Source organism: Curcuma longa, chromosome 6, assembly GCF_044706935.1.
Source record: "Curcuma longa cultivar G26 ecotype Majalengka, Jawa Barat chromosome 6, ITB_CL_G26_1.1, whole genome shotgun sequence".
Taxonomy (NCBI): domain Eukaryota; kingdom Viridiplantae; phylum Streptophyta; class Magnoliopsida; order Zingiberales; family Zingiberaceae; genus Curcuma; species Curcuma longa.
In genome coordinates, this window is record NC_133866.1 from 6,702,514 (window position 1) to 6,715,548 (window position 13,035).

The window sequence follows — 13,035 nt, forward strand, 5'->3', positions numbered from 1 at the left end:
TCGACAGAAATGGCTTCTCAATTGATCATGACGCACCATCTGTGAAAAGGATATTACCTATTGCCTGCTTCGTAAGAATTCGAACTCTTGTCCTCTTCTACAACTCTGTTGCGTCGTAACCAACTCAGGCTTCTCAAACTTGCATTAATGCTAATTGAATTTTTTTTTTCTCCCTAAAAAAAAAAAAGTCCTGAAGAAATCTTTTCTAAACGTCCTTTAAGTATTGCCCTAATGAGCTTGTGCATGCTTCATTTATCCTTTCATTCACAAGTTATAAAATGGCTCCATGAAGGGCACTAGGAAGTAAAATTCTTTAAAGGGTTTTTTTTTAACACTAAAGATAATATCGTATACAATATACATTATATTTAGCTTCCAAAACTTTACAATTCTTAAAACAAGAAGCTAGTTTTCATTACAACTCGTTTATCCAAACACTGAGATTTCCCCCCTCCAGCTACATGAAGCAATAACATCAGGTATTGTTGGGTGGAAGGCAACATCCACGCATGCCTGCTCGAATGCCTTAATTTTTTTCAGAAGATTGGAGGATTTGTAATCATATAAGTAGATACACCCATCCGAGGAGCCGGATGCGATTTGTCGACCATCCATGCTGAAATTGCATTTGACAGGGAAGCCCCACACGCCATGATTCTCATACCGCTTGTATTTGTCTAACTTATATGGTAGCCTAGCTGAAAAAACAGCAATATAGTTACCATTCGACTGCGCGATGAAGCAAGAACCATATGGGTGATACCGAACGCAAGTGCAGGTGTACCCCTCTGCATAAACCTTATGATAATAGAAGAAAAACAATGTCAAAAGGATGGCAAGTTAAAGTAGAAATTTAAAAAAAAAATCAGATGAGCACCAGACAGAATTGAACAAGGATCTAAAGTCAAACTAAAAAGCAACTCCAAACAAATCCCTGTTTTCTATTCACCAGTAAGCATAACTGAAGAAAAAAAAAATTAGATTGTGCCTTTGGTTATTGTGCTCTTTAAGCAGGCGTCATGCAATAGATTTTCTGAGAAGTGGCATTTGTTGACAGTGAAAGCTTTTGTCACTTGAAAAAAAAAAGGAAGTTGCCTATATTGCATTTTAGCAAGCATTGCGATAACTTCATATTATTTATTTATTATGTACAATGTTATGCCTGTTCAGAAAAGTATATATAAAGAAGTTAAAAACTGAACGTATTAAAAAAAATATCTTGGGACTAGCAAGGATAGAAAATATTACCTGGTTAGATAAAGGAACTTGCCGCATAACATCCCATAATACAATAGAGTTCTCACTAATGCGGCTGTTAGAAGTGTCACTGGAAGAAATGAAGTTTTTTCCATCTCGGCTGAATTCTACATCGAGAATTGGTCCAAGCCCTTTAAGATACTCCTTCACTGCTGCCCCAACTCTTATATCCCATAGTCTGAGTAAGCCCTTTGAACCTCCAGAAAGGAATAGACTAGAATTTTCTGGATGGAATCTGACAACTTCCACGGTTTGTTCCTCTTTAAACATTTGTGTTTCTGTACCCTTTTCAATGTCAACAAGTCGTGATGAACAGTCATAACCACAAGAAAGCAAAGATAGTCCATCTAAAGACCATCTAACATCTTTTACCGCAGCATTATGACATCTTAAAGCACAAATTTTCTGTTGATTTCTGTTCCAGACGTTCCATACACAAACTGCCTGATCCATACTTGCAGAAGCAAGAAGATGACCTGTACATTGAAACATATCCATAAGCATGTGGTCATCAACGTTGACAATAGCCAATTTTAAAAAAGCAGAATGTCTATCAATATTTCTGTTATAATGTAAAAGAATAAGATTTGAACAAGTAGTAAGATCATCTGCTAAGCTCAGAAAATCTGAGCTTAAAAATTTGAGGTTAATTAAATAAGAAATCTAAGGATGTTTTAACATATTTTACTGTAACATAATTGTTGCAGTTCACATGAAGTTACATATCATAAGTTATATAGAAAACAGGTGTCCTAAAATACCATAATTGTAGAATTGATGGAAATAACAAAATTATGAGCTCATGCATTTTAAATTATAAAGCATAAGCTTATCATTACTTAAACTAAGTAACCTGAGAATAAACAAAGATCACATTCTTGATTAATAGATGGAAATGGCATCAGAACGTAGATTAATACACGTGGCATACCGAGGTTTAAAAATTTGACACATGTTAGAGTTTTGGTTTATTGACCAGCATGATACAATTTTAGTATCATATTATACTATTCTGATACGATTTTAAAATTTTTTTAAATATAAGATATATTAATTAAAAATATTTTTATTAATATTTGATTGTTATAAATGCTTACTATTATGTTATATTTGAGATGTTGAATGTTATATTCAAGTTTTGATATTATCTCATGAGAAATTTGATGCTTATTAAATCTTTTCAAGTTTTGATATTATCTCGTGAGATATTTGATGCTTATTAAATCTTTTGCAACAACTGTTAAATGTATAAATTTAAAATTTATATTTTTATTATTATTGCATATAATTAAATAATCTTAATTACAATTTTGTTAGAGAGACATCAAGGCTTTCAATGGTAATGAAGATAAATCTTCATATTTATTGTAAAGGCATCAAGTCCAAAATCTTGCATTTAAAAGAATAAAAGGATGATGACTATATTTACAATTCTTAGATGATAACTCTATAAATTTTTTAATTATCAGATTTTATCTTATTTTAAAAAATTATATTTTAAATATTTTTAAAAACAAATAATTAATTAAGTTAAAATAAACTAATGTTTTAATAATTAGGATTGAACAAAGAGCAAAAATCGATTTAGGATTAACTGGAGTCTAGTCATGGTGGTTAGGATGAATTTATTTTATATAAAATGATTTTAGTTCAAGTAGTAAAAGGGCAGCCCGGTGCACGAAGCTCCCGCCATGCGGGGTCCAGGGAAAGGATCCATTGTACACAGCCTTACCTTGCCTTTGGCAAGAGGCTGTTTCCAGGATTTGAACCCGTGACCTCTAGGTCACATGGCAGCAACCTTACCGTTGCGCCAAGGCTCCCCTTCCAGGATTTTAGTTCAAGTAGTATTTAGATATTATATTATATTTAATTTTCTTTAATAGCAATCTATCCCCTCTATCCTTAAAGAGTGCTTGCCTATATGAATGGGAGGAGGGAAAGAAATTATTAGGGCAAAAGAAATTCCATTTTTGAAAAGTTTTTTCCCATGTGTTTGAGGAAAGAAATAAAAAAAAGAAATTAATAAAGGGGAAAGGAAAAAGATTTAAGAGGGAAAAGAATTAATAGTTAAAACAAGAAAAAAATAGCAGTGCAATAAAATGAAGAAAAATAGAAATAGAAAAAAAAGTCCTCTCAAGACCACAGGCTCATAGTGGCCTCCACGAGGTCTCACGCAGCCGTAGGGCCTTGAGGTGGCCTTGTGTTGCCTTGCGTAGCCACGGAGACTCATGGCAGTCTCGCACGGACACAGGGACTCACGGCGGTCGTGCATGGCCGTAGGGCCTCGTAGTGGACTCCATAGGCCTCGCACAAAGTAGCACTACCTCACGGAGGCCTCGTGACCAAGTGAGGCCGCTGCGAGAGGCATCACAACTTCGCCTAGTCAGTGCTCGTGTCCATGTCAGTGTCGTGCTGATTAACGAGTAGAATGATAAATTTCACCCGTGTCAACCAGTACAGTTTAATATTTTAAACGCTGAATATGAAATCAAAGAACCCATTACCAATCATTATGAAAGAACTAAGAAATATCATCCTGATAAGATTAAATCTTTGATCCATGGGTAGAATAGGGAGGTCATTAGGATGTTGCACCAGAATTACTATTGTAACACATTGTTGTCATGAATTTGAGGTTTCACATGAGTTGAACTTTCGAGTTCTTATTATGTATATTCTTTACTTTCCTCTTCACAAATGTGATATTTTTCTGCATCTTAATCTTGTTTTAGTTCTCTTTTTAATAGATGAATGCTTAATATGTTTCACTTATAATTAGTAAATTTGTATTTATTAATGTACTAGAGTATGTGATGCTCTAATATATGTATGGTTGTGTTACTTGATTTCTGGTGTCTCGGTGGCATAATGATACGAGAGAGGTGTTGATGGAATTGCACTACTGGTGGGATGGCTATTCCTAATCATGGAAAGAGAACTCATTTGAGGTGTGACAATTTTGTTAAAGCATAGTCAATTTGCACTTTCACATTTGCTTCAACAAATTACTAGATTTACACATGTCTAAGTTTTGTAGAACTGTTAGATGCAGGTAGAGGGGCGTCAATAAACTCTTCAGTCTCATTCACAACCCCATTCCCACTCTATGATCCTTAAGGTGGATCACTGTCAGAATCACCTCTACCTTTTCTCCATCTCGAAAATCCTAAGAAGGTAAAGAAACCTCTTACAAGACTATTCAGGTTAAAACAATACGAGAAACACAAATGAACACAGAAGTACAAAGTAAATAAAAGATTACATTTTTCTTATTATTGCTTTTTGATTGCTTGGATGAGCACTAGAAGCTTGATCAGGTTCATCTCTACACAGGAAGTAAACAGGGTTGGAGCAAACAATTCAGCAAAAGAGAGAGCTCTGGGAGAAACTGATAGAACTCCACGAAGGCACTTTGGAGGCTAAAGTGGCTAGCAGGACTTGCTAAGAAGTCAACTCAGCAGTCTGAGATTAGACAAGGGAGAGTCGGTGGCTAATCTACATTCAAAAGTCAAGGAGATCCTGACCAGACTAACTAGACTAAATAATCTTAATGAAGTAATGAACTAATGTCTAACCGAGACATCGTCTGATGTGCAATCAATGTATTCACAGAACAACACAATGGGTGTCAATTCAGATTTGCTTATATTTCAAAGAATCTTGAGGTATGTACACTAGATGAATTCTTCTCTACTATGGAATTGTTTGAATCTCGGATTAGAGGTCAAGATTAGAAAAGTGAAGAATACAAGAAAGACAGTATGACTCTAGCAACAACATAGGAGTCTGATTTAGAGTCATCAATGTATGGTAACCATGAGGTATATCTGGTAAGGAAAATCAAGATATTTTTTCAAAATAATAATTTTGGCAGCATCCAAGGCTAGAAATTTGAAGGCAATTTGGTGTGATATGCCATCCTCAAAAGATTCAAAAAAAAAAAGTTTGATCACAAAGTAGGAATGACATTCATGGCAATCCATGAGGAACAAGCCACACTTCAACTGATGGGAGCGATAGTGGAGGAATATCATCTTACGATTTTGACATGGTGAGATACGTGACTTACATTCTAATAAGTTATATGACGCTATAAAAATGCTTTCTAGATCCCTATGTAAAATTAAAAGCAAATATATAAATTTAAAACAAGTGAAAACTGACTGAGAAAATCAATTAATAAATTCTTATTCAAAGGCCAATTTTAAAAATTTAACGACTGAAAATGCAAGATAGATCAGGGGAACAGGTAGAAACCCTTAAATTAGCCATGGATAATTTTTTTATTGGTTTTACCGAATGAACTTATTGTTAAATAACTAAAGATCAAAATTTAGAAGGGAAGGTTTAGGATTTAGAGGGCCTAAATGTAATATTGAAAACTTAAAAGTTTAATCCCTAAAAAATATTGATAAATCCAATAGGCACAAATTTATTTTGGGCACCAAAATCGATTTTGAATTTTAGGAAACCCCTAAGATAGTTAACCATAGAAAATTAAGTTTTAAAATATTATATGGTTGACTCGGTTTGAGAGATGCATGCTAAAATAATGCAATTTTGAAAAATCTATTTAAAATTTTTCTTAAAAAATATTCTCGGAAATTATGGCATGTTAACTTTAAGTGTTCAAAATTTCATGATTTTTCAAATTATATATATTTTCTAATAATTTTTTGAAGAAAATTAACTATCAAGAATTCGATTTTAAAAGTTATATGATTCAAAAATTAATTTTCCATGAAAATTATTTTTTTGTGAAAATACGACATGTTTTGCATGGTCAGAATTTTAGAATTTTTTGAATTTAATGGATAATTAAATTGAGTTACTATTAACTTGTCTTCTGCACTTTAGGTCTGATGTTGGCTTTGACAAGTTAATAGATCAATTCTCTCATATAATTTGGATAGCTACATAAAAATTTAAATTTTTAATTGATAAAAGAACTTCATACTTTAATTTGTATACACTGGACATGCCATTTTATTGTATGGAATCTATTACAATGCAGAAAAGATTCACTAAAGAAATTACATGCTACTGGTAAAAGAACACAGGCCACCTGAATGGAAGCTAAAAGTGCAAGTTCTCAAGAAAGCAATGCAATAAGCATATGTAGAAAGTGGAGATTGAAAATAAGAAATTTCATTGGTAGATCGTTTCCATATAAAATAGCAGTGATATAAGCTATATCTTCTATTGCGTAGCTGAGTATTACACGACTCTAATAGCGTCAAGAGTTGAGAGAACATATGGAGCACATTGTCAATGGAAGATTCCTTTTTAGTAAAACCAAGAAATCTAAGTACACAGACAAAAAAAATGGCATTGCATAATACTAGAAAATAATAGGAAAATCGAGAACAAGACACTAACCATGACTTTGTGACCATTGTATAGAATTGACGGCAGAAGTGTGACCATTTAATGAAACCGAGAGTTTGGTAGAAACCCTACTCTTAGCAGCAGCAACGTTCTTTTTGCACTTTAATAAATTCAAAATATCTGATGGAAGTTCTGAATCCAAAGTTGATCCAACTGCAAAAAAGAAGAAGAAGATCAAAACATATGCTAGAGTAGCACGTGAAGAAGATTTAGTTGTATTTCTAAAAATAACTACATTTAGCGTTCAACTGCATCTCCACAATCTGTCGACAATTGCAGGATCATCTATGATAGCGCCATTACCATAATAACTTTTGGCAGAAATTATCTGTAGCACAATTAGATACTGAAACTTTTCTCCAAAGAAGCAGAAGAAATCAAATTGCCGTGCTTTCGAGGGATACTGAATAAAGAGATCTGGCTTCTTTTGGTTATTTCGTCAAAAATGTTGAGGCATTACAAGGCATAATGGTGGAGCAGAAAATAAACTCAGATCAAACATAAAGGTTTACATGGACAAAGGAGAGATCAAGATACCAGGAGGCTCGACGTTGGTGGTAGGCAGATTGGGAAGAGGCAGAGCGGCGGAAGCAGTGGATGTCGTTTCAGCCGCCAAGATCGCTCGATCTCTCTTGGACACGTATCTACCAGGAGGCTGGGCAGGAAGGACCACGGCAGGTGAGCGGGATTGCACGGAAGCGTAGGCTTCCGAACGGGGTCTCTTAGGAGGAGGGATAGGGCGCTGGCGTTCGTACTTGACTGCGCCCAGGTGCTGAAGTTCTCCATCTTCGTCGGAGACGTCGCCGTAGGCTTGGCAGAGAAGATCCATTGGTGGTATTCGCGGAAACCTGCGGATCGTCGGAAGGGAGGCGTCACGCGAAATTGGTCCAGCCAAGTGCAGGCAGAGCGTCCATTTAGGGTTGGGTTGGCCCGCCCCAAATAATTTAAGTGGCATTCAATTAAAATTTTATTAATTTATTTTAAAATAAATTTAAATGAATCAATCCACGCGGGTCAGATTATACAGCTCGGATGGATCCGTAGATCGATAAAAAAAAAATATAAAATATTTTCCTGCATCATGATTAATTGTATATTTTTAATTTATTTTTTCATAAATGATCGTAAGATTGAGACCGTAGATCGATAAAAAAAAACATAAAAATTTAAAATAAAAATAGAATTTGACTAATATATAAAAATGTGAAATTAAAAATTAAAAAATTTTCTAGAGATATTTATTTATTGATTAAGTGATCGATTTCAATAAATTATAAAGATTTTTTTATAAGTCAACTCATTTTGAGTTATAGATTTTCTACGAATTAATCCCCACCAATGAAGAGTTTTTGATAGGTCATCCACCCCATCATTATTTATGATGGATAGATTAACTGTATATTTGACTCGAATTGAGGATATTATTGAAATATATTAGGTTGAAATTTAATATCCGTTGGCTTTTTCGTGTATTTTCAAGATTTATTTTAGAGTTTTTAAAATTATATTTTAATAATTTTAGTTTTTTAAATTATATAATAGAATTATTGTATAAATTTAAATTATTAAAATTTTATAATTAATCCTTTTATCATTTCCCTAACGCTTTTGGAGCCTAATCAAATATTAGTCAAAATTATTATACGAATTTAAATTATTTAAAATTTACATTTTAAATTTTAAATTTTGATCTACTTAAATCCATATAACAACTCTAGACAAAATTATTATATAATTTTAATTTATCAAAATTTTACAAATATACTACCTATTTATGTTTCCTAAACCCCTTTAGTTTTTTGTTTAAATCATATAGTGTCATGAGGTCAAAACTTCTTCTATATTTTTTCAAAGAGTGCAACCAAAGTTTTGAAATTCTCGATGGACACACCATACTTTGTTTTTTTTATTAGAGGACACACTTGATTCGCATAATATCCCTCCCACTAATAGCAAATTAGGAAAAAGTTGAAGAAAAAAAAGGCGGTTTGTTATCCAAAAAAAAATTGATTAAGATTTTAGTATAGCTAAGCTCGGTGTAGTTCATTCAACATCTTCTAATGAATTCTCTTCAAAGCATCAGTCGATTGAATAACTTTGAAAAATACAGATTGGATGAGATCAAATCAAATGACAAAGAAAACCCTGGGATCAATCGCCTGATTAAGTGAATCAGTCGACTGAAAGAGCGAATTTCATGAGCTAATTGATCGAATCAGAGCACAAAGAAAAAGAAAGTCCAATGGACTGAATGGAGTTCAGTTGCTCAGATGGAACTTATAAATGTAATCAACATATATATATATATATATATATATATATATATATATATTATTATAAGATAAGAGTGATTCAATTAATAAATTTAGAATTTAATTTGAATTAATGTGAGAGAAAATATTAAAATAATTGATAATTAATGAAAAAGTAATTATATATATTTTTTATTATAATTTTATAAGAAATAAATTTTATGAATATTTTATCAGGATAAATAGAATTTTAGGAAGTCTCTTGGATTATCAAAGTACGAGTTTTATAGTTAACTAAGTTTGATTATCAAAACATAAGTTTTGATTAAAACGCCATGCCTCTCCTTCACCGCGCGCACGCAGCGATCTCGCCGGCGCCGCTTCACCCTTCGCCTCACCGCCGCCGACCGACACCCCTCCTCAACTGCGAGCCGCCGGAGAACAATCCTCATCAGTTGGCGTCTGCCTCTCCTGGGTCCCCGCTGCAAGCCAGGCAACAGCGCTGCCCTTCTTTTCGCCCACCGTGAACAAATCGTCGGCATCGCAGTGTTCCTGTTCCCTGCGAGCATCCACTGTGAGACGTTGCCACAAGCAGCTCCTGCCAGCAGATCGCAGCTGGTCTTCCCTGTTTTCTCACCGTCCTCCGCCCACCCGAGCAGAATTAAACATTTAATCCCGAAGATATCTTTTCTATACAAACGTCCTTTGAGTATTCTCAAGTTATAAATGGCTATCGAAGCACAATTCAATGCTCAGCGTTCGGCAGTCTGAGCCAGCTTATGATGCATGTACATTCCCAGTGCTCCCGCAGCGATCACAGCGCCGGCCAGAGCCATCGCAAGCTGCTTGACTTCATACAGCTCAAAATCCAACCTCCCGATCTTAAGCTTCAAATCGCCGAGCCTAAGCTCAGGCATCGCGCGAGCCGGCGCAACGAGTCCTCTCTTCTCCGGCTCCGTCGTATCGCTCAATTCCTCTTTCTCATACTTTCCCTCTTTCCGAGGAGACTTGAAGGACAGTTTCGGCAGCGAAAGGCAAAGAACTCCGTCGTTGAACTTCGCGCCGACGTCTCGTATGTTGCAACAGTCGGGGACGGTGAGTTCCTTGTGTAAGCGGCACCAGCGGTTGCCGTCGGCGAGGGGTCGCTCGCCGGTGATCACTACTTTTCTGCTCCGTCTCTTCACTTGGACACTGAGTTGTTCTTTGGCGAAGCCTGTGTGAGTTAATGATCATCCACTGGCAATCTGGCATGAATAATCTCTTTTGCCAACAAAAAAAAAACAAATATACCCGTGAGATTAATGATGAATAATTCTTCGTCGTCTTTTTGAACAAGCTCATGGGGCGGAGTGAACTCATCATAAACACGGCTCCGAGCAGAAGGTCTCTGCCTGAAATCCATCTTCTTCAGCTTTGATGAACGGAAATTAACTGGAACGGAAGGGGAATGATGAAGCAGTGTCTGAGGACTTGAATTGATAACTGATCGATTAGAGCTGCGATGTAACGCATGGTGGTTTAGTTGTTGCTGCGAAGGGAAGGCTGGGAATGGGATCATTCCAAGTCCACAGGGCTTCCCCTTGGATTTCCCTGAAACTGGGGAAAGCGATGATTCCTGGTTTGCCATGCACTCTTCCATTAGCTTCACCTCCACGCTGTTAATTTCTAGATCGTTCTAAAAATTCAGCAAATGAGATGATATCTAATACTTTTTCGATTCTTTTCCTTCATCAATGTCTGGATCGGAAGAAATGAAAATGGCAATTAAATTAAGATTGCAGAGTTGCACAATTCTTCCAAATTCTTTAAGATTGCAAACAAAAATTCAGTTAAAAACAGAGTTGCCCTTTTGAGTTAGTGTCGTTCGCAGTCTTGCCCTTGGGTAGACAATCTTTTCCAAATCTCAACAAAGTGCATATACCAAAAGAACCAAGTACTGTATTCCTTCTCTCTCTCTCTCTTGCTCAAAGCGGTGAGCGTAGCCCCCACGGGCGGGAGCAGCTGGTCAGGGCCTAGATGCTTGCAGTTGAAGGTATGCGGTTCGAGGGCTCATGGCGCACATGAGATAACATCAAAATGTGTCATGTTTCCAATTCCCTCGAGCCACTATGCCCTGGCCAGTCCCGCATTCACCGTGATTTACTCCCCCTCATACTTGTGGGCCCGGGGTGGGGGGGCCGCTAGGTTGACGGTTCCAACCTTTTGCAGTCAAAGCGGTGAGCGTAAATAGCTTGGTCACCCGGCTTTCTCGCTCTAAAGGAACCATTCGACTTTTCGGCTGAGAAAGAGATTCTAGGCATGTAGCCTAAACTATTGAGTGCATATGTTGATTGAATCCCAGTAGCCTCACTCTATCGTTGAAACCCTGCTACTACTTATATATGTGATTTGTGCTGAACGGAACCGCTGCGGATTCATCAATCATACTCAATCGACAGGGATGATGATCTTAAGGCAAAGCACCTCCCTCTCCACCGGAAAACGACGAACAACGTAGTCGAAGGAGAAGGGAAAGGAGTCTTTCCCTGCCCCCCGACATAGTCGAACGAAAGTCGAACGACGCAAATTTTATACTGACGGGAAAAAACCGTATATGATATGACCGGTGTAACCCGGTCGAAAACAAAAACAGTCTATGCCCCGACATAGTCGAACGACGCAAATTTTATACTGACGGGAAAAAACAGTCTATGATACGACCGGTGTAACCCGGTCGAAAACAAAAACAGTCTATGCCCCGACATAGTCGAACGATGTGTTTTCGGTCGAAAGGAGTATTTCCCTACCCCGCACCCTGTCGAAAGTTACCATTCATTACTTCTTTTGTTAGAATTAGCTCTTAGTGTCAATTCGAATTGAGTTGGACTCGAATTGGACTCAAGTCAACTCAGATTGTGTGAGACTCAAGTCAACTCAGATTGTGTGAGACTTAAGTTGAACTCAAGTCACACAAGCCAATTCGAATTTATCAAAAAAAGATTAACATGCATGAGATGCATGATCTTCCTTAAAAGAAGAGAAATATTATCATGCATGAGAATTATCATGCATGAGATGCATGATCTTCATTAAAAGAAGAGAAAGATCTTCATACATGAGATGCATGGGAGTTAATAAAATATTAATTCCTTAGATCACTAAAAGCCAAAGAACCATTCATCCTTCATATCCCATGGTGGGATATAAAAAGGGGTGAGAGGCTCTTGATGAAGGGGTTGTTGGATGCTCTTGCTGTAGGATCGAGTGTACGTGAGAGGGGGGGGGGGGGTGAATCATGTGCTTTTTAAAAATTTGTTCGTTTAAAACCAGAGTTAGAAAATTTATGCTTTGAAAAACGTGCAGCGGAAAATGAGAAATACGAAACGGGAAATGCACACAAGAGAATACAGAACGATTTTACTTCGTTCAGAGCCATCGACGACTCCTACTCGAAGGCCCAGGTCCCTTGGACCTTTCCTGTGGGCAATCCACTAAATCTTTCTACCAGACAAAACTCTTGTAGAGTAGGCGAATACAATGATCAAAAGTGTGGCAATCCTACACTTTTGACTTTTAAATAAATGCCAAAAATAACAAAAAAAAACTTTCGTTACCCAACAACAGAAAATTCTGGATGCGCTCGGATGTTGGGGGTGATCTTCCGACAGAATTTGGACGTGGTCATGTTGAAGCTCGGGTTGTCGCAGAAGAGTGACGTTGGTCGAAGTTCTATTATTCATGCACTGACCGAAGCTTTATATAGACACTAATGAGTTTATCTAGATCTGCAAATGTTTAAAAAAAACATAAAACTTGATACACACATTGCAGTTTATCTTATCCAGGATTAAAAGATAATTCAAATAATATATATATATATATATATATTATTTTTATATGAATAATTTTATCATTTAATAAAATGGATAATAATAAATAAAATAAATATTCATGCTCTTTAATTTTATCCTCCTTAATTTCAGATTTATAAAATGAATAATAATTAAGATTAATTTTATAGAGTTTATTTGCAAAACTAATTTAGTCCATATATCAAATAAACTCTATAAAATAATATATACTAAAATATAGAATATTCAAAATTAATTAGATCTTGTCAATCCAGACCAGGATCTAACCAGGACTCAACTTAGAACAC

At 36.0% G+C, this 13,035-nt stretch overlaps 2 protein-coding genes across 2 annotated transcripts; both read right to left on the reverse strand.

The window, feature by feature from the left end:
- Positions 1-326: 326 nt before the first annotated feature.
- LOC141831048 (uncharacterized) lies at positions 327-7,511 on the reverse strand. The gene is made up of 4 exons (XM_074718490.1): positions 7,183-7,511; positions 6,637-6,798; positions 1,249-1,733; positions 327-798 (listed from the first exon to the last, which is right to left on the reverse strand). The coding sequence occupies exons 1-4, from the start codon at positions 7,472-7,474 to the stop codon at positions 427-429; spliced, it is 1,311 nt and encodes a 436-aa protein (XP_074574591.1). The 5' UTR covers positions 7,475-7,511; the 3' UTR covers positions 327-426.
- A 2,138-nt stretch (positions 7,512-9,649) lies between these two features.
- Positions 9,650-10,299, reverse strand: LOC141830526 (uncharacterized). The gene is made up of 2 exons (XM_074717939.1): positions 10,188-10,299; positions 9,650-10,110 (listed from the first exon to the last, which is right to left on the reverse strand). The coding sequence occupies exons 1-2, from the start codon at positions 10,297-10,299 to the stop codon at positions 9,650-9,652; spliced, it is 573 nt and encodes a 190-aa protein (XP_074574040.1).
- Positions 10,300-13,035: the final 2,736 nt, after the last annotated feature.